The sequence below is a fragment of the Lepus europaeus genome, chromosome 12 (assembly GCF_033115175.1).
Source record: "Lepus europaeus isolate LE1 chromosome 12, mLepTim1.pri, whole genome shotgun sequence".
Classification (NCBI taxonomy): domain Eukaryota; kingdom Metazoa; phylum Chordata; class Mammalia; order Lagomorpha; family Leporidae; genus Lepus; species Lepus europaeus.
In genome coordinates, this window is record NC_084838.1 from 55,812,696 (window position 1) to 55,836,440 (window position 23,745).

General features: G+C 40.4%; 1 protein-coding gene across 5 annotated transcripts in view; it reads right to left on the minus strand.

Annotated features, from left to right (window-relative positions):
- Positions 1-23,745, minus strand: part of DENND4C (DENN domain containing 4C) — a 126,352-nt gene that overhangs the window by 87,714 nt on the left and 14,893 nt on the right. For all 5 annotated transcript variants that reach the window (XM_062208150.1, XM_062208147.1, XM_062208148.1 and 2 more), the window contains exons 2-6: positions 13,827-14,148; positions 9,697-9,949; positions 7,282-7,351; positions 5,511-5,680; positions 347-585 (exon numbers count right to left, since the gene is read on the minus strand). In XM_062208150.1, the coding sequence (XP_062064134.1) occupies positions 347-585; positions 5,511-5,680; positions 7,282-7,351; positions 9,697-9,949; positions 13,827-14,131 (1,037 nt within the window). In that variant the 5' untranslated portion in view covers positions 14,132-14,148. The remainder of the gene's footprint in view (positions 1-346; positions 586-5,510; positions 5,681-7,281; positions 7,352-9,696; positions 9,950-13,826; positions 14,149-23,745) is intronic.

Genomic DNA, 23,745 nt, shown 5'->3' on the forward strand with positions numbered 1-23,745 from the left:
TAATAAAACCAAAACCTTACATTAAACATCAGTGTAAAGATGTTTTGTAGTTAATGACTATTTTTCTGTTGGTTATCAGAGAATGAATAGGAAAAAGAACATATAAGACACAATGAGTTACTTCTTCGCTGAAATTTCAAAAGATAATGATTTGGCCATCCTTACCCACCACTCTTTAATTTTCAGTTCAGTCAGTGACTTAGGTGAAAAAGACAATAAGGGAAAAAGCAGAGTAAAGGTGACTCTCTGCCCCTTTCAACCTTTTTGATAAGGTTAGACAAACAATGAAATGTATATCTGTACAGCCAGTTTTTCCACCAGACATCTCTCTCATCAGAATACATACTTTTCAATGGGAAGAGGATGTGGTCCAGACACAGAAAGTTTGTAGATAAACATAAGAAATTTTCTAAAGGCTTCAAAAAAAGGCCAGTGCGAAAGTAAACAAATGCATTTGTTTGAATTGATGGATTTGGAGATCACTTTTCTCTCCACAGGTGTCAACAGGCCCAGCTGCATAAGCTGTTTCTCTGTTAAAAGTTCCCGGGAGTAAGGTTCATAAAACTGGATGGCAGCTCCATATACCTACAAGTAACAGAATTCTGGTATAAGATTCCAGTTTGTTTTAAAAATTAATTTCTCTTTTTCCCTTTTAAAACAAGAAATAATTGCTCAGAGACCATATTAAAACATATACATGGGAAAAAAAAAAAAACTCACCTAAAATTCTATCCCAGATAATGAGATGTTGATATAAATCCTTCTAGATTTTTTTTCTCCTGCAATGCATCAACCATGTAACTTATACAAAAATGAACAGTAACCTTTTGTAACTTCCTTTCATTTTTAATCATATAGTGAAATTTTTTACCTAGCTGCTACCCTACAGAACACACTCTAATGATCTTATTGTGGTAAAACATACATAAAATTTATCATTTGAACATTTTTAAGTGCACAATTTGAAGGCATTAAGTACCTTCACAGTGCTGTACAATGATCATCACTGTCCATTTCCAAAATTTTTTCACAGCCCCAAACAGAAGTTCCACACCCCTTTAAATAATAATTTTCGGATGGGCCGGCGCCGTGGCTTAACAGGCTAATCCTCTACCTTGCGGCGCCGGCACACCGGGTTCTAGTCCCGGTTGGGGCGCCAGATTCTATCCCGGTTGCCCCTCTTCCAGGCCAGCTCTCTGCTATGGCCCGGGAAGGCAGTGGAGGATGGCCCAAGTCCTTGAACCCTGCACCCGCATGGGAGACCAGGAGAAGCACCTGGCTCCTGGCTTCGGATAAGCGAGATGCGCCGGCCGCAGCGGCCATTGGAGGGTGAACCAACGGCAAAAAGGAAGACCTTTCTCTCTGTCTCTCTCTCTCACTATCCACTCTGCCTGTCAAAATAATAATAATAATAATAATAATTTTCGGGGTCAACATTGTGGCATAGCAGGTAAAGTCACCATTTGCAACGTTGTCCTGGCTGATCCACTTCTGATCTAGCTCCCTACTAATGGCCTTGGAAAAGCAGCAGAAGATGCCCAAGTGTTTGGGTCCCTGCCACTCATATAGGAGATCCAGATAAAGCTCCTGACTTTAGCTTGGCCCAGGGCTAGCTGTTGCGGCCATCTGGAGAGTAAACCAGTGGATGGAAGACCTCTCCATCTCTAAGACTTTCAAAATAAATAAATAAATTTTTCAAATACTAATATAATAATAACTTTACACTGTCCCACCTCTACCCCAAACCCCTAGAAATCTGTATTCTCTCCTTTTCATCTTTACACACTTGCCTATTCTAGGTACCTCCTTTAAGTAGAAGCATACAATATTTGCCTTTTTGTATCTGGCTTATTTTACTTCACATGTTTTCAAGATTGATTCAGGTTACAGCACCTATCCAAATTTCATTCCTTTTCAAAGCTAAGGAATATTCTATATCAATATATGCATTTAATCCCATTTACTCATTGTTGGCCATTTGGGTTATTGCCACCTTTAATACTGTGAATGATGCTGCCAAGAACTTTGGCATACGAGTATCTGAGTCACTGCTTCCTTAGGTAGAACTACTGGATCATAACTTTTTTTTTTTTTTTTAATTTTATTTTTGACAGGCAGAGTGGACAGTGAAGGAGAGAGAGACAGAGAGAAAGGTCTTCCTTTGCCGTTGGTTCACCCTCCAATGGCCGCCATGGCTAGCGCGCTGCGGCCGGCGCACCACGCTGATCCGAAGGTGCTTATCCTGGTCTCCTATGGGGTGCAGGGCCCAAGCATTTGGGCCATCCTCCACTGCACTCCCAGGCCATAGTAGAGAGCTGGCCTGGAAGAGGGGCAACCGGGACAGAATCTGGTGCCCCGACCGGGACTAGAACCCGGTGTGCCGGCGCCACAAGGCAGAGGATTAGCCTGTTGAGCCACGGCGCCAGCCCTGGATCATAACATTTTATGTTTAATTTTTGAAGAAGCTATCAAACTGTTTACCACAGCAGCAGAACCACTCGATATTCCTACCAGCAATGTTCAAGGGTTCCAGTTCCTCCACATCAGTACTTGCTTTGTTTTGTGTGAGTATGAAACGATATCTCACTGTGGTTTTTATTTGCATTTCCCTAATGACCGGTAATGTTGAGCATCTTTTCAAAAGCTTATTTGAATATTTGCATATTTTCTTTGGAGAAATGCCAATTTAAGTCCATTCCCCATTTTTAAAATTGGATTGTTCAGTTTTTTGCTGCTAAGTTGTAGAAGTCTTTATATATTCTGGTTATAAACATCATACCAGCTACATGATTTTCAAACATTTATTCTCTTTCTGTGGGTTGCTTGTTACCCAATATAATAATAATAATGTTCTTCAATAGCCAAAAGTATTTAATTTTGATAAATCCAATTTATCCACTTTTTTCTTTTGGTACCTATGCTATTAATGCCATATCCAAGAAATTACTGTCAAACTCAATGTCATGAAGATTTTCCTCTAAACATTATTCTAAGAGTTTGACACTTTTAGCTCCTAAATTTAGGTCTTTGATCTACCTTAAGTTAATTTATGTATATATAATTAAGCTACATCTGTTTACAGTCAGATCTAAACTTTCTATTTCCTTTACTCTTTCAGTTTCTTTCAACTTAGGAGACCCCAAGTGGCCTTATTATTTTCTCTGCTTAGATCTTCAAAAAAGGTTAAGCACCCTTTTTTTTAAGAAAAGATTTATTTATTTATTTGAAAGGCAGTTAAAGTGAGAGAGAGAAGGTAAGACATAGCAAGAGAACTTCCATCTGCTGGTTCACTCCCCAGATGGCAGCAACAGCAAGAGCTGGGCCAGGAGGAAACCAGGAACAAGGAGCTTCTTCTGAGTCTTTCACATGGGTGCAGGGGCCCAAAGACTTGAGCTCTGATGCTTTGATGCTTTCCTAGGTGCATTAGCAGGGAGCTGGATTGGAAGTGGAGCAGCTGGGACTTGGAACTGGCACCTATATGTGATGCTGGCACCTCAAGCCAAGGCTTTAACCTGCAGTGCCACAGTGCCAGCCCCTATAAATAATTCTTAAGATAGCCAGTTAGTTTGGTTGTACATAATCCAGTTAACATAGTACTGACCACGTATTTATCATATTCCAGAAACTATGCTGAAGATTTTACAAACATTGGTGGTGAACATACAGACTGTGAAATAAAGACACAGCCGTATTTTGTTTGATCTTTATGAGTCAGCTTTGTTGGTTACATTTTTTCAGTAAAATTGCCTATTTTATTGAATTTCCTAATGTAACCTTGCATTTTGAAATTTCTATTATTGTCTTAGTCACTAATACTGTTTATTTTTTCCTTCTCTTTTTTATTGTATCATTTCATTTCAGTTTTTTAAAACACATTTTATATAATAAGTAGGTCTTGGGCTGGCATCCTGTTTGGGCACCAGTTCCCATCCTAACTCCTCATCTCCAATCCAGCTCCCTTTTAACGGCCTGGGAAAAGCAATGGAAGACAGCCCAAGTATTTGGGACCCTACCTCCCATGTGGGACAACACCCAGAAGAATCTTCTGCTCCTGACTTCAGTGTGGCTCAGTCCTGGCCCTTGCAGCTATCTGGGGACTGAAAGAACAGATGGAAGATCTCTTTCTCTTTCTTTGTCTCATCCTTTAATTCTGACTTTCAAAATAAATAAATAAATCTTTTTAAAGAAAAATATACAAGTCTTTTTCTCTGGGTTTTTTTATTTTATTTTTTTTTTTGGTTTTTGGTGTTCCATGGTTTCACTATAAGAAAAGTTGGTTGTATTTATTTTTATTTCTTTTAAGATTTATTTATGGGGCTGGCGCTGTGGCTCACTTGGTTAATCCTCCACCTGCGGCACCAGCATCCCATATAGGTACCGGGTTCTAGTCCTGATTGCTCCTCTTCCTGTCCAGCTCTCTGCTGTGGCCTGGGAGGACAGTGGAGGATGGCCCAAATGCTTGGGTCCCCGCACTCACATGGAAGACCAGGAAGAAGCACCTGGCTCCTGGCTTCAGATCGGCGCAGCACCAGCCGTGGCAGCCATTTGGGGAGTGAACCAGTGGAAGGAAGACCTTTCTCTCTGTCTCTCTGTCTCTGTCTCTCTCACTGCCTATAACTCTACCTGTCAAATACAAAAAAAAAAAAAAAAAGATTTATTTATTCATTTATTTATTTGAAAGGAAAGCAACAGACAAGAGAAGACAGAAATCTTTCATCTGCTGGTTCACTCCCATGTGGGATGCCAGAATCATAAGCAGCAGCTTACTCCTCTGTACCAAATGCCAGCCTTTATTTTTTCTACTGAAAAGAGTGTATCTTTAATCTGAAGACTCCATTTTTCATCAACATCAGAAAACTCTCAATATTAGCACTTAGAATGTTGGCTTTTTCTAATTTCTTCCTTTGGAATTCAATAAATAGCTATTTATAAACTCTTTTACCTTCTGCATTTTCCTTCTCTACATTTAAGGTAGCCATCTTCTACTTCGCTAATTCTCTTTTCAGATAGGTATATCTTAAACATTATATTTTTCATTTCTAGACATTTGATTCTTTTTCTAATCTGTCCATTCATGTTTCAAAATATGCTGTACCGTCTTTGATATTTTGAGCTCCTCTATTATGTCTTGAATCATTCCAATTATACATTCAACTTTTTACATTTGTTATTCTATCATTTCAGTGTCTTGAAAGCTTGGAGCTCATTCGTTTTTTACTGTGTCTTGCTAATTCCCAATAGAGTACCTATGTGTTTTAGTCATTACTATCTTGAAACTTGGGTTAGAGGTATCTACCCAGAAAAGACTTTGTAATTTGCTTCTTTCAAAGCACCAGAGTTTATCAGCACCTGAAACCAATTTTCATACTAACTTCTCACATTGGGCATTATAAATATAAACCAAAATGTATTGTGTCCAAATAATCCTAACACTCAAATAAAGCTTCTCTTAACCATCTATGGGATAAAAACATGGACAAATAATTTTAATTAGTAAGATAAAATTATACCTTTTCAGCTGAAGAACCTGTCAGGACAAAAGTCGAAAAAACTGGAAGTGGATATTTGGTTTGAGGATCCCAGCATTCAATTGTGGCTCCCATAGGAAGGCAAAAGAGAGGTACAGATTCTGAGAGGGGAAATGACTCATAATCATCTTCTGGGTATCTAAAAATTAAACCTTTTGGAGAAAGGAGACAATGATGAATTTTTTTAAAATAGCTATTTTTCTATAAATTATTTGATACATTTTAATAGAATATTAATAACATTTTGGATAAAATTTCAAAATCAAATTTTTTCTTGCTGTAATAGAAATTAAAATAATAAACTTACTCCTTATATTTTACCAACAGGATTACAGTTAATTAAAACACAGAAATGTATTAAAAACACTATTCAAACAATCTGATCAATAATTGTAATGTCAACATCTTATGCAGACCAACTGTTTCAGTTAGTCAGAGAAGGGACAAGTATAACAAAATATTGCCAAGGCAACAGACATAATACCTAAATTCATCCAGAGAAAGAATTAATATAAAAGACATGCAACATGATAAATAAATACAAACGCTTATGACTGAGTGCAGAGTTTATGATCCCAGAAAGCAGGAGCAGGGAGCATTATAACAAACACAGCAAAGCTCCTTCAGAACAAAGCAGCAGCATGACATGTTAAAGTTAAATAGACACTAACACTACCAACACACAGACCACCTCTAAATTAAAAACTTAAAACTCAATAACAGATTTCTGAGTCCAAATTTAGTCTGCAAAACACTGTATTCTTCAATAAGTGTTCCATACCAAATATTTGAACACTTTCAGAAAAGCTTCTTTTAGCATGTTTTTAAACTGACATTCTCCCCCACCGAAAAGGTAAATATTTTAAGAAATTATAATCAACACATTAAAACAATATTAACAGTATATTTTAAAATTATACTGAATTTTATTTTTATTATGTATTATTCATTAATGTTTTTATGAGATTAAAAATTTTCACAAATGAATCTGCCTGACTTCCCTGAAGTAACACTTCATTTCAGAAATTGTGCATAATGAAAAGTATTTGGTACTGTTTCTCTTCACAAAGTATTCCAGTATCTCTTCTATTTACAACTGGAGCATACCTGTATTTTCAGTTTTTACCCCATCATACCAGTGGGATGAAGAGGTCACACTTAAATCTTTACAGCCCTGGACACTTTACTGTGCAGTAAGAATGTGGCGAAAGATTTCTCAAACACTTCATGGCAGAAAAGTTTCTCAGGCCCTCCTCTCCTTCATATAGCTGAGTCTTTGCAACAAGGGAGAAAGGAAGAAAGTCCACCTTTCATGGCAAGTAACATGTGGTTTCAAATCAGACACACAGAGATAAAAGAAGGAAATATAAGAAGTAAAGATGCAGTTTGACACCCTTCTGATTGCCAAAATATAAAAGGTCAGAAAGTAAGCAGTTTTTCACTAAGCTTAAAACCTATTGAGGGTAGACCAAAAGCTTGAATACTTACTCTACAAATGCTTGTTTTGTATAAAATTCAAATGTAATTAACAGCATAATTTTGTCAGGGGGGCTCATTAACATATCTTGTAGGAGTATATAATATATTTATGAAAACATAGACCTTTACATGCTAAAATTACAGAGAATTCAATTTTATAAATAGATCAATTCCACAAACTACTTAAGGAAGCATCCTTTAACTCTTCTAAACAAATGTTAATATGCATCAGTAATTAAGGAGTAATAAAGACAAATTTTTTAACTTCACTTACCAGCTTTATATGCTATTGCATTTGAAGCAGGCACAGACTTCTTATAACACAGATACACACTGGAACCCCACTGTAAAATATAAATTAAGTTAAAAAATAAAAAATAAAAAGAAATGGATTTTGTTGAATGCTGTCTAAAGATTCTCATTTATTAAGTGAGACTATTTAAAACATGTTTATCAGATTGTGTATTATGCAATTTAGTAAAGTATGAATTTCTGAATACTAAAATACAAAAAGGGAATAAGAAAACAGTACTAAAAATTAAATTAATGTAAAAGCAGTTTCAAAAAGTTTAGAACTCTGTAACCACCTTAAGATAGTCTCTGCTTCAAAGAGACAGAATAAACTGAAGTGGGCACTAGAGCCCAAATGAGGGAGGACTAGAGTTACTTGGCTGCTACAGGAACATCACTCCCAGAGATATCCTTCTCTTTACAATGGTTAGGGATGCACAAGTCATCTATGCCTATCAAGCTAATACAAGTGCGTCTCAAAAAGTAAATGGAGGGACCAACATTGTGGGGTAGCAAGATAAGCCACCACCTGCAATGTCAGCATCCTATATGAGCACTGGTTCTAGTCCAGGCTGTTCCACTTCTGGTCCAGCTCTCTGCTAATGTGCCTGGGAAGGCAGTAGAGGAGGCGTTAGTGCATGGGCCCTGCACCCATATGGAAGACCTGGATTGAGTTCCAGACTCCTGGCTTCAGTTTGGTCCAGCCCTGGTCATTGTAGCCACTTGTGGACCATACCAGTAGATAGAAGATCTCTCTCTCTCTCAGTGTACTAGTAGATGAAAGCTCTCTCTCTTCCCCCAACCTTTCACTCTGCCTTCCAAATAAATAGATCTTCTTTTAAAAAAAAAGGTTAATAAAAATGAGATTTTAAAACAGGCTTATTTTAGTGCAAAATTTTTTTATAAAACTTGGGGGCAATGTTGTGGCACAGAAGGCTGGACCAAGCTTGTGACACCAGCATCCCATGCAGGAGTGCTAGTATGAATCTCGGCTGCTCTGCTTCAAATCCAGATTCCTATTAGTGCACTTGGAAAAACAGTGGAGGATGGCCCAGGTACTTAGACCCCTGCCATTCATGTTGGAGACCAGAATAGAGCTCCTGGCTCCTGGCATCATCCTGTCCAAGATCTGGCTCTTGTGGTAATTTGGGTAGTGAACCAGCAAAAAAGATCTCTGTTCCTCTGTCTCTCCATTACCCTGCTGTTCTGCCTTCTCTTCAAAACTTCATGGAGAATGTGTATTATGAAAAACTGCATGGATCTCAAAACTGTTTGCACCAAAACGAGCTTATCTTTAATACCACTCTCCACAAAAACTTTGAAATTCCTTTATATTAGCTTGACTTGAAGATAATTTTCTTCTCTCTTTTTTTTTTTTTTTTTTTAAAGATTTGCTTAGGGGGCCAGCACTGTGGCATAGCAGGTAACTACCTGCAGTGCTGGCATCCCATATGGGCAGTTGAGTCTTGGCTGCTCCACTTCCAATCCAGCTCTCTGCTATGGCCTGGGAAAGTTCTTGGCCTCAGTATGGCTCAGCCTGGCCACTGCAGCCATCTGGGGGGTAAATTAGCAGATGGAAAATCCATCTCTTTCTCTCTTTTCCCCTCCCTCTCTTTCTCTCTCCCCTTCTTTCTTTGTAACTCTTTCAAATAAATATATCTACCTCTCAAATAAATAAATAAAATCTTTAAAAAAAATAATTATTCTGGGGCTGGCGCTGTGGCGCAGCGAGTTAACACCCTGGCCTAAAGCGCTGGCATCCCAAGTGGGTGCCGGTTCCAGACCCAGCTGCTCCACTTCCAAACCAGCTCTCTGCTGTGGCCTGGGAAGGCAGTGGAAGATGGCCCAAGTCCTTGGGCTCCTGAGTCTGAATGGGAGACCCGGAAGAAGCTCCTGGCTTTGGATCGGCACAGCTCCGGCTGTTGCAGCCAACTGGGGAGTGAACCGTCAGATGGAAGACCTATCTCTCTGTGCTTCTCCTTCTCTCTCTGTGTAACTCTTTCAAATAAATAAATAAATCTTTAAAAAAAATATTATTCAGCAAAATTACAATACTAAAATAAATAAAAGGATTCCCCTATCCATTTCCCCCTACAATTGCCCTTAAAGATATCACTGGAATCCAAAAACTAACAAAAAGAATTTCCATGTTAATATAACATAGGCAGAATAAACCCCAAAAATAAAAACTTTGTATTTAAAGTATCCTATTTCTGGATGAAACTATTCTAAATCATCATATACAATTTTAAAAATTATGATGAGTCATAAAATTAATTACAAACAGCTAAAAATAAGAAAATATGAGTACATAATATACTCAATAGTTCACACATCCAAAAAGTATCCCTTTTTGTTTTCATATCAAACACTGAAAATACAATAACTTCATTCTTACCATTCCACAATTTAAGTTTTTGTCTACTTTGCAGAAGGTATGAGGAGGGGTTTCTCCTTTACTCGTTACAATAACACAGATATCAGTTACAGCCAAGGAATTCTGGGGTCGAATTAAAGGAGCTCTTCGGTAAGTGATAAAGATTCTTTGCGAAGTAGCTGAACTGTTGTTGACATTGGCACAGCGACCATAGGGCGTGGCTTGGATCACTTCACATCCTGGAATAAGCCGTTCTTTCCCTTCATATAAAACTCTGCAGGATGGGGAGACAGATTGATTTCAGGTCAATGCTGTTTTTCTTCTTGAAACAAAAGGAGTAAGGGAGAGTTCTTTCTAATGGTTTTGCAAATCTTAATTGCAAACCAAAACTAAAACTACTACTTTGAGAACTATTTTTTCAAACATAATTGAATAACTTGATTTTTATTTATCACAGAAAAAAAGAGAAGGGTAAATCCACAAACATCTTCAGCACAACTCCCAGAAGCTGCTTCAAGTATTCACATGTTTTCACAAATTTCCTTCATAATTCTTGTCCTGAAATTCTGAATTTCTAACAACCTCTCAGATGCTTTTAGTCTATATATTCAAGGCTCTTAACTGCTCCTCCCACCTGCCACCCCTGGATTAAAGTCAAGCATCTAAAAACAAGTCTTTATTAGTCCCATTCATAGTAATTTCTCAAACTTTTTTTTTTAAATTTGACAGGTAGAGTTATAGGCAGTGAGAGAGAGAGACAGCGAGACAGAGAGACAGAGAGAAAGGTCTTCCTTCCACTGGTTCACTCCCCAAATGGCTGCCATGGCCAGTGCTGCGCCGATCCGAAGCCAGGAGCCAGGTGCTTCTTCCTGGTCTTCCATGCAAGTACAGGGACCCAAGCACTTGGTCCATCCTCCACTGCCCTCCCAGGCCACAGCAGAGAGCTGGACAGGAAGAGGAGTAACCAGGACTAGAACCCAGTGCCCATATGGGATGCTGGCGCAGCGGTGGAGGAATAACCAAGTGAGCCAGGGCACCAGCCCTCTCAACCCTTTCTAACCTGGCTCCTGTGCTCAATGATCCTATCAAGTTGCAAGATCATCATCCTAATTATATCGACTTGAAGAATTACAGGAGCTAAACAAAATATAAAAAAACTACAGGAAAAATATGTTCCTACTGTGGAAATTTGAAGAGCAACAAACACTATAAATAACAATTTCACCACAGTTCTATGACAACAGAGGAGGAGGTGATGAGCATAAGTAGTGGTCAAATTCAGCCCACTACTTTTTTTTTTTTTGGACAGGCAGAGTGGACAGTGAGAGAAAGAGACAGAGAAAGGTCTTCCTTTGTCGTTGGTTCACCCTCCAATGGCCGCCACGGCCAGCACACTGCGGCCGGCGCACCGTGCTGATCCGAAGGCAGGAGCCAGATGTTTCTCCTGGTCTCCCATGGGGTGCAGGGCCCAAGCATTTGGGCCATCCTCCACTGCACTCCTGGGCCATAGCAGAGAGCTGGCCTGGAAGAGGGGCAACCAGGACAGAAACCGGCGCCCCAACCGGGACTAGAACCCTGTGTGCCGGCGCCGCAAGGCGGAGGATTAGCCAAATGAGCCGCGGCGCCGGCCCCCACTACCTCTTAATAACTGAACAAGTATCAAGAAAACAATACTGGGTAAAGCCACACCCCCAGGGGTGCCAGTTCATATCCCAGCTGTTTCACTTCCAATCAAGCTCCCTGCTAATGCACCTGGTAAAGTAGCAGATGATGGTCCAAGATGGTCCTGCCACCCACGTGGGAGACCTGGATGAAGCTCATGGTTCCTGGCTTCAGCCTGGCACAGTCCTGCCCAAAGAGGCCATTTGGGGAGTGAAACAATGGATGGAAAATCTCTATGCCTCTCCCTCTCCCTCTGTAACGCTTTCAAATAAATAAATAAATCTTTAAAAAATAAACAATAATAATGAAGGGCTAGGGGCTGGCACTGTGGCATAGAGGGTAAAACCACTGCCTGCAGTGATGGAATCCCCTATGGGCGCGGGTTCAAGACCCGATGCTCCACTTCCGATCCATCTCTCTGCTATGACCTGGAAAAGCAGAGAAAGATTGTCCAAGTCCTTGTGCCCCTGCACCCATGGGAGACCCAGAAAGAAGCTCCAGGCTCCTGGCTTCGGATTGGGTCAGCTCCAGCCCTTGTGGCCATCTGGGGAGTGCACCAGAGGATGGAAGATTTCCCTCTCTCTCTGCCTCTGTAACTCCGCATTTTAAATAAATAATTATAAATAAATTTTGGGGGGGTGAACCAATGGAAAAGGAAGACCTTTCTCTCTGTCTCTCTTTCTCTAACTCTGCCTGTCAAAAAAAATAATAATAATGAGGGGCTAGCATTTGGCACACTGAATTAAAGCGCTGCTTGTGTCACTCGCATTCCATTTTGGAGTGTTGGTTCATGTCCCAGCTCCTGGACTTCCAATCCAGCTTCCTGCTGACATGTCTCGGAAGGCAGAGGAAGATGGTCCAGGTACATGAATAAATCTCTCAGAAAACTAGGAACAGAAGAAAATTTCCAGCAGGCGCCGTGGCTCAACAGGCTAATCCTCCGCCTTGTGACGCCAGCACACCGGGTTCTAGTCCCGGTCAGGGTGCCAGATTCTGTCCCGGTTGCCCCTCTTCCAGGCCAGCTCTCTGCTATGGCCAGGGAGTGCAGTGGAGGATGGCCCGAGTGCTTGGGCCCTGCACCCCATGGGAGACCAGGATAAGCACCTGGCTCTTGCCTTCAGATCAACATGGTGTGCCGGCCACAGCACGCCGGCTGCGGCGGCCATTGGAGGGTGAACCAATGGCAAAGGAAGACCTTTCTCTCTGTCTCTCTCTCTCTCTCACTATCCACTCTGCCTGTCAAAAAAAAAAAAAAAAAAAAAGTCAGCTGTGTTTCTATACATCAGCGGTGAACAGCTGGAAAAGGAAATTAAAATTCTGGGGTGAGTGTTTGCCTTGCAGGTTAAGGTGCCTGTGTCCCATATTGGAATGTTTGGATTTTATGCTTCTGACTCTAGCTTCCCACAAATTCAGTTCTGGGAGGCAGAAATGATGACTCAAGTAACTGAGTTCCTGCCACACACTTAAAAAGACCTGGTAGAGTCTCTGGCTTCAGGCTCCAGCTCCTCCCCAACCCTGCCAGAGCAGGAATTTTGGGAGTCAATCAACAGATGGGAACTCTGTCTCTCAAATTTCTTTAAAAAGAGAATAATCATATTTTTAATAGCACTGCATTGCTTATATTTACTAAGCTAGTACCAAACTGACCAGGAGGTGAAAGACTTGTATACGGAAAACAAAACACTGCTGAAAGAAATTAAAGAGTACCTAAATAGAAACACATACCATTTCCACTGGTTGGAAGACTTAATATCCTGAAGATAGTAATATTCCCTAAATTAATCTGTAAGTTTAATTTTCATCAAAATTGCATGTTTTGCATAAACAAGTTGATCCTAAAATATTTGCTGAGATGCTCTGAAATATCTATTTTATATATATTAATGATAATTATAATAAAAAAATGACCCATGTCTACTCTTTTTTAAAAGCACATGGTTCATTTATACAGAAGAGTCAATATAGATATTTTCAGAACAAAGTTCCTGTAGGCTTTTTACAAAGAATGTTCTATGTTGACTGAATGTATGTTACAATTACACTCCTTTTAAGTTGTAAATACTCTCCTCTCAGTACTGAAAGCTACACAGCACAACTGTATTTTGTAAAACAGGAACGCTCCTTTGTTAAATGAGCTCAGGGTTTCACAAAACTCATTATACAGGCCAATTAGCTCCTTAAAAGTTGGGCTATTTTGTTATAACCTCTCATTCTTTTATGTTTAGTAAGCTTATCTGATAAGTACAACAGAAGTAGATTCACATTTCAGGGTCTAATGCCCTCATTTAAATAGTCCTTTGAAAGGAAATGACCTAACAATTCTAGTGAAATGCACAGATTTGGTAAGGTGGATAAAATGTAATATATTACTATATTTGATCCTGAAGTAACAAATAATAAAACTATCAAAGATATCAAATTTCTATTCCCATATACCTTAAATAAGTTTTGTTCCCTTTACTATATCAAAAGAAAATAAGTCACCATACCCAATATCTGTAAGGGGTGGTTTATCTCTCCCTCTCTTGTAACAGAGGAAAAGTTCTGGGCTTTTCAGACTTCCATAGTTCAAGTTTGCTTGGAGAGATGATGGAGTGGCTTCAACACAGGTGTAACCTTCAGGGACCGTTTCCCCAGCTGATTTGATAATAACTGCAATGTCTGTAATTGGAGCTTTAGGTCCAGTTGACTTAGTATCCAAACGATTTATTTCTTGATCCAAAAGAGTAGATGTATCAGTGAGACCTGCCACAACAAAGTAGTCTGTCACTCTTGGTCCTTTGTCTTCTATCATGGCTGCTATTGTATTTCCTGAAAGAAGGAAGGAAAAAAAGACATCAATTAAATATTTTATCCTGACTTACTAACAAGAAACATCCTTGAGTTAACACACTAGCTAGCTGGATTTATAATCAAATTGTCATTCAGTAGAAGAGAGGTGCTTTTATCAGTCCGTCAGCTTCCACCTCCTACAAAGTAGCTTACATTCCTTTGTAACACAACTATGACAAAGGCTCTACTAAGAAGAATCAAAAAGTCTTGGGTGGACTATGAGGCTTTCCACAGGGCACACTGCATTTAATGAATAACATTCAAGGGCCGGCGCTGTGGCATAGTGGGTAAAACCACTGTCTACAGTGCCGGAATCCCATATGGGCAATGGTTTGAGTGCTGGCTTGTTCCACTTCCGATCCAGCTCTCTGCTATGGCAGTAGAAGATGGCGGAAGTCCTTGGGCTCCTGCACCAGCATGGGAGACCTGGAAGAATCTCCTGGCTCCTGATCAACACAACTCCAGCCGTTGCAGCCATCTTGGTAGTAAACCAGCAGATGGAAGATCTCTTTCTCTCTCTCTCTCTCTCTCCCTCTAACTCTTCTTTTTTTTTTTTTTTTTGACAGGCAGAGTGGATAGTGAGGGAGAGAGATAGAGAGAAAGGTCTTCCTTTTTGCCGTTGGTTCACCCTCCAATGGCCACTGTGGCCGGCGCATCATGCTGATCCGAAGCCAGGAGCCAGATGTTTCTCCCGGTCTCCCATGCGGGTGCAGGGCCCAAGGACTTGGGCCATCCTCCACTGCCTTCCTGGGCCATAGCAGAGAGCTGGCCTGGAAGAGGGGCAACCGGGATAGAATCCGGGGCCCCAACCGGGACTAGAACCCGGTGTGCCGGCACCACAAGGCGGAGGATTAGCCTGTTAAGCCACGGCGCCAGCCCCTCTCTAACTCTTTCAAATAAATGTAACAATCTTTAAAAAAAAAAAAGAATAATGTTCAGATTACTTAAAAGATCATTCTTCTGGGTCTGGAGCTACGCCTTAGTAAGTTAAGCCTCCGCCTGAGGCACCAGCATCCCATATGGGCCCAAGGTTCATATCCCAGCTGCTCCTCTTCTTATCCAGCTCTCTGCTTATGACCTGGGAAAGCAGTGAAGATGGGCTGTGGATGATAGCCCAAGCACTTGGGCCCCTGCACCCATGTGGAAGATCCAGAGGAAGCTCCTGGCCTCAGATCAGCCCAGCTCCAGCTGTTGCAGCCATTTGGGGAGTGAACCAGCAGGGGGAAGACTTCTCTGTCTCTCCATCTGTCTGTAACTCTGCCTATCGAATAATTAAATAAATCTTTGGGGGAAAAAAAAAAAAGATCATTCTTCTTAAGTCACAGAAATCCTACAGCTGAACTTCACATATAAGCAAACAGACTATCATGAATTCATCAAGATTGAACATAGAAAAATATAGGAAATAGCAATAAAAGTAATTAATTCTATGAACAATCTATGAACAATCCAGTTAGGAGGACTTCCGCCTTGTTGCTCCTTGTGAGCAATCGACTTTATGTAAGCAAGTTTTGAAATTATTAAATATTTCATATATAAACATTAGACAATAAGAAACTATAACCAAGGGTAGATGTTTTGCACAGTAAGTTAAATCGCCTCTTATGATGCCCACATCCCATATCAGAATGCCTGGGTTTGAATCCAGGCTCCACTGCTGATCCCAGCTTCTTACTAATGCATAACCTGAGAAGCAACAAGTGATAGCTAAAGTACTTCAGTTCACAGAGAGACTCAGATTGAGATCTGGGCTCCTGGCTTCCAGCCCCAGCTGTTGTAGGTATTTGGGAGAGTGAATCAGAGGAAGGAATACCTCTCTCTCCTTCTCTCTCAAATATAATTTTAAAAAGCACTAAAATTTTTTAAAATTTCATTTTATTTGAAAAGTAGATTGAGAGAGAGAGAGAGAGAATAAGAGAGAACCTTCCATCCATTAGTTTACTCTACAAATGCTGGCATCAGCTGAGGCTGGGCAAGTCCAAAGCCAGGAGCCAGGAATTCCATCTGGGTCTCCCATTGGGTGGCAGGTATACAAGTACTTAGGCCATCACCTGCTACCTCTCATGATGCATTAGTAGGAAGGAGAATCCAAAGTGGAGGGAATAACTACCAATGCATCATGGGATATGGGATGCAAGCTTCCCAATCATCCACCTGTCATGCTATAACACACTGCCCATTCCTAAAACTTTTTCAAAAAAGACACTATAACCAAAAAAAAAAAAAAAAGGAAAAAGGTACAGGAAATTTACATTAAGAAACTTAGATTCTACTAGTAGAAACTCAGAGAATGGCACAGCAACAGAGAAAAAAGAAAACAGATCTTCCATCCTCTCTCCAAATGCCCACAAAATATGGGACTGGGCCAGGCCAAAGCCAGGAGCCAGGAATTCAGTCTAAGTCTCCCACATGGGTGGCAGGAACCCAGGTACTTGAGCCATCATCTGCTGCTCTCAAGGACAAACATTATCAGGAAGCTGGATCAGAAACAGAAAAGCTAAGACTCTTAAAACCAGGCACTCTGTAATAGGAAGCAAGTGTTCTAAAGCAGCAACTTAACACATTGTGCTACATGCCCACCCCAATAATAGTATTTGGATGGATTTTTAATTTTGAAATATTTAATTGACAAACACAATTGTACATACTCAAGATGCACAATGTGATGACTTGATATATGCATATATTAGGTACTCATTAATCACAAATTAACACCTCCATCACTACCCACAATTACCATTTGTGTGGTACTGTGAATGTGGGAGGGGTAAAGAACCTTCAACTTCGTTCATACCAAATTTCAAGTAAACAATACAGTATTACTAACTACAATCATCATGCTGTACATCAGTTAGTGCCATTCCCAGAACTTACACATTTTTCTTGTTAACTAGAAGGTTATACATCTCCCCAATTCCACCATTCCCAGGCATCCCTCATACCCTCTGGTTCTATGAGTCTGATGTTTTAGAGTCCACAAATACATGAAATCATATAGTAATTATCTATGTCTGGCTAGTTTACTTAGTATAATGACGTTCAGGTTCACCCATGTTGTCACAAATGACAGGTTTTCCATTTATTTATTTATAGTATATTTATATGCACGCATTAGTATACCATATTTTCCTTATTCATCTGTCAGTGGACAACTGGCTGTTGCTGCTGTTTGAGGAGTGAACCAGCAGATGGAAGATCTCTTTTTTTTTCTCCTCCTCTCTCTGTAACTCTTTCAAATAAATAAATATTTTAAAAAATAAATTTGTAAAAACCAACTTATAGTTTAAGCATTAAATTTCATTTTCCAGCTGTAGCTAAGACAATCTTTCAGAATCAAGTTTATGTCACCTTACTGGTTATAAGGGCATTCTTTCTAATAAATAATTAACCTCAACAAAATACTATTAACTTCACTTTAGAAGACTAAATGAAATTTACACTATTTTCTCACGTTATGAAAAAAAGATTTTTTTAAAATAAAGATTAAAAAATATCTGTGTGTTCCTTGGTGTACTGAACCATGAAAAATGAATGATATACTTGTTTAAATTCACAAAGTACAGTTTTATCAACAGTCTTTGCTACATTTAAGCAATGTATTTTAAATAAGTGCTTTGTGATTCCCATCAGAAAACATTATCACAGTCAGTTATGCTAGCTGGGTCATGGCACTAAAAAACTAAAGTCATTTCAGATGATATCAGTGCCTCCTCACAAAACAACATACTGTAATTCTCTTGTAATTGTACTTGCCACTGAAAGTTTTATAAAGAAAAGGGACTGTAAAGAAGGGTTGCAGGAGCTGGCACCATGGCACAGCAGGTAAAGCCACTGCCTGGGGTGCCAGCATCCCACATGGGCACTGGTTCAAGTCCTGGCTGCTCCATTTCCCATCCAGCTCCCTGCTATTGCACTTAGGAAAGCTGCAGAGGATGGCCCAACATCTTAGGCCCCCGCACCCATGTGGGAGATCTGGAGGAAGCTCCTGGCTCCTGCCTTCGGATTGGCCCAAATCCAGCTGTGGCAGCCATTTAGGAAGTGAACCAGTGGTTGGAAGATCTCTCTCTCTGCCTCTCCTTCTCTGTAACTTTTTCAAATAAATAAATAAATCTTTAAAAAAGGGGTGGGGGTTGCAAACATAAACACCTAAAGAGGGTCAGTTAGGAAATGAGAGTTATGGGAATCAGAGAATACAGGCATCCACTGCTAGGAACATCTATCCCACATGTCAAATTACTTGGAAAAACCAGAACTTTTTGCTTTTTTTAAATGAAGCCAGAAGACCCAGAAACCATCAGGAAGGAAATGCCATCTTAATAAGGCAAGTAGAGACGGTTGCAGCCAGCGCACAACTGAGGGATTTTATCAGAGGGATAATTCCTCAGCCCCCACTGACTTTGAGTCCAGCCTGGAGAGTTGGCAGGGGGCAGGGTGCCCACTTAGGCCCAGGAAGTGCTCCCCTCCCCTCACTCAATAGAGGCACTTAATAAAGGCACCCTGACTCGACTTGGCAAGGCAGAACACCGACCAATATCTATCTGTAAAGCAGCTGACACTGGGGTCTACACCACTCTTTCCATACCAGGGGAGTCCTGTGGGGCTGAGTGGATCCTCGGCTCCTTGTGACTGTGAGAGACCTGCACCCTGTGACTGTGGGAATTCTGTGAGTATGTGATACAGTGTATGACAGTGTGGCTGGGTCTTAGGCAATCACTACCTAAAAATAAAGAAAGGAACAAAGATGACAATATGACTCCCCTAAAGGAACACAGAACACTTCAGTATTAGAATCTAAAAATAGGCCGGTGCCGTGGCTCAACAGGCTAATCCTCCGCCTTGCGGCACCGGCACACCGGGTTCTAGTCCCGGTTGGGGTGCTGGATTCTATCCCGGTTGCCCCTCTTCCAGGCCAGCTCTCAGCTATGGCCCGGGAAGGCAGTGGAGGATGGCCCAAGTGCTTGGGCCCTGCACCCCATGGGAGACCAGGAGAAGAACCTGGCTCCTGGCTTCGGATCAGCGAGATGCGCCGGCCGCAGTGGCCATTGGAGGGTGAACCAACGGCAAAAAGGAAGACCTTTCTCTCTGTCTCTCTCTCTCACTATCCACTCTGCCTGTCAAAAAAAAAAAAAAAAAATCTAAAAATAAACAGATTGATGAAATGCCTGAAAAGGAACTCAAAAGAAGCAAATACCCAAGTTAAAGAAATCCATACACAACATGGCTGAGAAATTCTGCTGGGAGATGGAGCTACTGAAGAGAACTCAAATAAAACATTAGAAATGAAGAATTCATTAAGTCAAAAACACAGTGGAAAGCCTTTAATAACAAACTTGGTGAGGCAGGAGAAAGAATATCCAGCTAGAAGAGAAAGCTTTGAAAATATTTCAGAAAAAAACAAGAAGAAGAAGGAGAAATTAGAAAAACTTAAAATGGTGTTTAAGACTTATGGGATACCATCAAATGATAAATATACATATTTTAGGAGTCCCTGATTATGTGGAAAGAGAGAATGGATGAGAAGACTTTTCAGTGAAGTTAACAGCAGAAAACTTGCCAAATCTGGAGAAAGAAAGGGACATTCAAGTATAGGAAGCACACAGAACTCCTAGTTGACATGACCAGAAAAGATCTTCACCATCACACATTGTAGTCAAACTTTCAACAGTAAAAGATAAAGAAAAGATTCTAAAATGTGCACAAGAGAAACACCAGAGGGGCCAGCATTGTGGTGTAGTGAGTAAAGCTGCCACCTGCATCACATATTGGCGCTGGTTTGAGTCCTGGCTACTTCACTTCAGATTAAGCTCTCTGCTAAGGCCTGGGAAAGCACTAGAAGATAACCCAAGTCCTTGGGTCCCTGCACCCAGGTGGGAGACCAGGAAGAAGCTCCTGGCTCCTGGCTTTGGATCAGCACAGCTCTGGCCATTGCAGCCATCTGTGGAGTGAACCAGTGGATGGAAGACACCCCCCCCCCACTCTATCTCTCCCTGCCTCTCTGTAACTCTGCCTTGCAAATAAATAAATAAATCTTTAAAGATGAAGAAAAAAAGAGAGAGAGAGAGAGAGAGAGAGAGAAACATCAGATTACTTTCAAAGGATCTCCAATTAGACTGATACCTGATTTCAACAGAAACCCTACAGGCTAGGAGAGAATGGAGAGACATAGAGCAACTCCTAAAAGAAAAAACTGTCAACTCAGAATGCTATACCCAGCAATTCTCTCATTTATAAATGAAGATGAACTGAAGACCTTCCAAAACAAACAGAAATTGAAAGAATTTGCCCCCACCGGTCTAGCCTTACACATAATACTTCTACACAAAATCTAGTAAAAGCAGAAAGGAAATCAAAAACAAAAAACAGGAACATTTATGGGAAAATGGTAGGAAAAAGTCCTTACATATCAACAATAACCTTTACTGTAAATGGCCTAAATTGTTTAATTAAAAGATACAGACTGGCTGATTGGATAAAAAAAAAATATGACTCATCCATTTGCTGCCTAAAAGAAAAACACTTCAACAAAGATACATACAGATTGAAAGTGAAAGGATAGAAAAAGATACTGCATGCTGATGGAAAGAAAAAATGAGGAGCAGCCATTCTAATATCAGACAAAAATGGACTTTAACACAAAAACAGTTAGAGAGACAAAGAAGGGCATTATATATTGATTAAGGGATCAATTCAACAGGAAGACATATAGTAAACATATATGCACCTGGCTACTTAAAACAATTGTTAGTGGATCTAAACACATAGTTTTAAACTATGTGGATTTAAACACATAGTGACAAACACATAGCCAGCCTTTTTTTTTTTTTTTAACTTATTTGACAGGTAGAGTTACAGACAGTGAGAAAGACAGAGAGAAAAGTCTTCCTTCCATTCGCTCACTCCCCAAATGGCCACTACAGCTGGTGCTGCACCCATCCGAAGCCAGGAGCCAGGTGCTTCTTCCTGGTCTCCCATGCGGGTGCAGGGGCCCAGGCACTTGGGCCATCCTCCACTACCCTCCCGGGCCACAGCAGAGAGCTGGACTGGAAGAGGAGCAATCGGGACTAGAACTCAACACCCATATGGGATGCCAGCGCCACAGGCGGAAGATTAACCAAGTGAGCCACGGTGCCTGCCCCCAGTATCATACTGAATAGGGAAAAGCTGGAAGCATTTCCACTAAGATCCAAAACCAGACAGGGATGCCCACTTTCCCTGTTGCTATTCAATGTAGTCCTGGAAGTTTAAGCCAGAGTCATTAGGCAAGAAAAAGGAATCCAAATGATACAAATTGGAAAAGGGGAAGTCAAATTATCCCTGTTTTGCAGATGACATGATCCTACATAGAGAGGAACCAAAAGACTCCACTAACAGACTATTGAAACTCATAACAAAGTTTAGTAAAGTTGCAGGATATAAAATCAACACACAAGAATCAATAGCCTTTATATACACAAAGAATTCCATGACTGAGAAAGGACTTGTAAAATCAGTATCATTCAATATAGCTACAAAAAACTAAAATATCTTGGAATAAATTTAGCCAAGGATGTGAAAGATCCCTACAAAGAAAATTACAAAACATTTACAAAAGAAATAGAGGACATAAAAAAATGGAAAATTTTTCCATGTTAATAAATTAGAATATCAATATCATCAAAATGTCCATATTACTCAAAAAATTTACAGATTTAATGCAATAACAATAAAACAGACAACCCAGTTAAGAAATGGGCATGGAGTGGTGCTGTGGTGCAGTGGGTTAAAGGCATAGCCTGCAGTGCTGGCATTCAATATGGGCACCGGTTTGAGTCCTGGTTGCTCCACTTCAGATCCAGGTCCCTGCTAATGTGCCTGGGAAAGCAGAAGATGGCCCAAGTCCTTGGGCCCCTGTACCCAAGTGGGAGATCTCAAAGAAGCTCCTGGCTCCTGGCTTCAGATCAGCTCAGCTCTGTTAAGGCATCTGGGGAGTGAACCAGCAGATGGAAGACCTCTCTATCTCTATCTCTCTCTGTAGCTCTTTCAAATAAATAAATAAAAAAGAAGAAATGGGCAAAGGACTTAAACAGGAACTTTTCAAAAAGAGGAAATACAAACAGCCAACAGAGACATGAAAAAATGCTCAGGATCACCAGCCATGAGAGAAATGCAAATCAAAACCACAATGAGGTTTCACCTCATCCCTATTAAAATGGCTTTCATACAGAAATCAACAAACAACAAATGCTGGTGTGGAGTCAAAGCTTTGGCGCAGTGAGTTAAAGCCCTGGCCTGAAACCCTGGCATCCTACATGGGCGCCAGTTCAGGTCTCAGCTGCTTCACTTCTGATCCGGCTCTCTGCTATGGCCTGGGAAAGCAGTAGAGGATGGCCCAAGTGGGAGACCTGGAGGAAGCTCCTGGCTCCTGCCTTCGGATCGGCGCAGCTCCGGCCATTGCGGCCATTTGAGGATAGAAGTGGATAGAAGACCTCTCTATCTCTAGCTCTCTCCGTAACTGTCTTTCAAATAAATAAAATAAATCTTTAAAAAAAACAAAAAACAAATATCGATGAGGATATGGGGAAAAGGGTACTCTAATCCATTGTTGGTGGGAATGTAAACTGATACAGCCACCACAGAAGATAGTATGGAGTCACCTCAGAAATCTGAATATAGACCTACCACATGACCCAGCCATCCCACTCCTGGGAATTTACCCAATGGAAATGAAATCATGATTATAAAAGAGTTATCTGTACCCCCATGTTTATTGCAGCTCAATTTATAATAGCTAAGATTTGGAATCAACCCAAATGGCCATCAACTGAAGACTGGGAAAAGAAATTATGGGATATGTACACCATGTAATATTACACAATGGTCAAAAAAAAAAAAAAAGAAATCTGGTCATTTGCAACAAAATCTAAGAAACTGGAAAACATCATACTTAGTGAAATAAGCCAGTCCCAAAAGGACAAATACCATACATTCTCCCTGATCTGTGATAACTAATAGAACACCTTAAAGATAATCTATAGAAGTGAATTCACACTTTGGGATGTGAGGACTTTGAACTGCCCTGTCTCGACTGTTGAAGAACATTTTTTTTCATACAATTTGTTGAACTCTTTACTTAGTACAGAGTTAATCTTCTGTGTATAAAGTTAATTGTAAATAATCTTAGTAAAATAAATAAATGGGAATAGGAGACAGAGGAGGAGGAGGGAATAGGAGACAGTGGGTGGGAGGTTATGTACAGCACAAAGAATGACTATATTCCTAAAGTTGTATTTATAAAATGCGTGAAGTCTGTATTCCTTAAATAAAAGTTTCTAGAAAAAAAAAAGAAAAAGAAAAAAAAAAACAGCAGCTGGGACTCTAAACAGCTCTGATAGGGGCTGCCTGCATACCAAGTGGTGGGTTAACCCACTGCACAATACTAGCCCCTAGTATTTTCTTCCTACCTCCCTATGTATAATTTTGGGGTGGCTCCTAGGAGGGATCACATTTCACTTTAGAGTCTATGAAAATAGAATAGGAATTAATGAAAAAAAATCTACTCATCTTCATGTCCATTCAGAATATAGGAATAACAAGCAA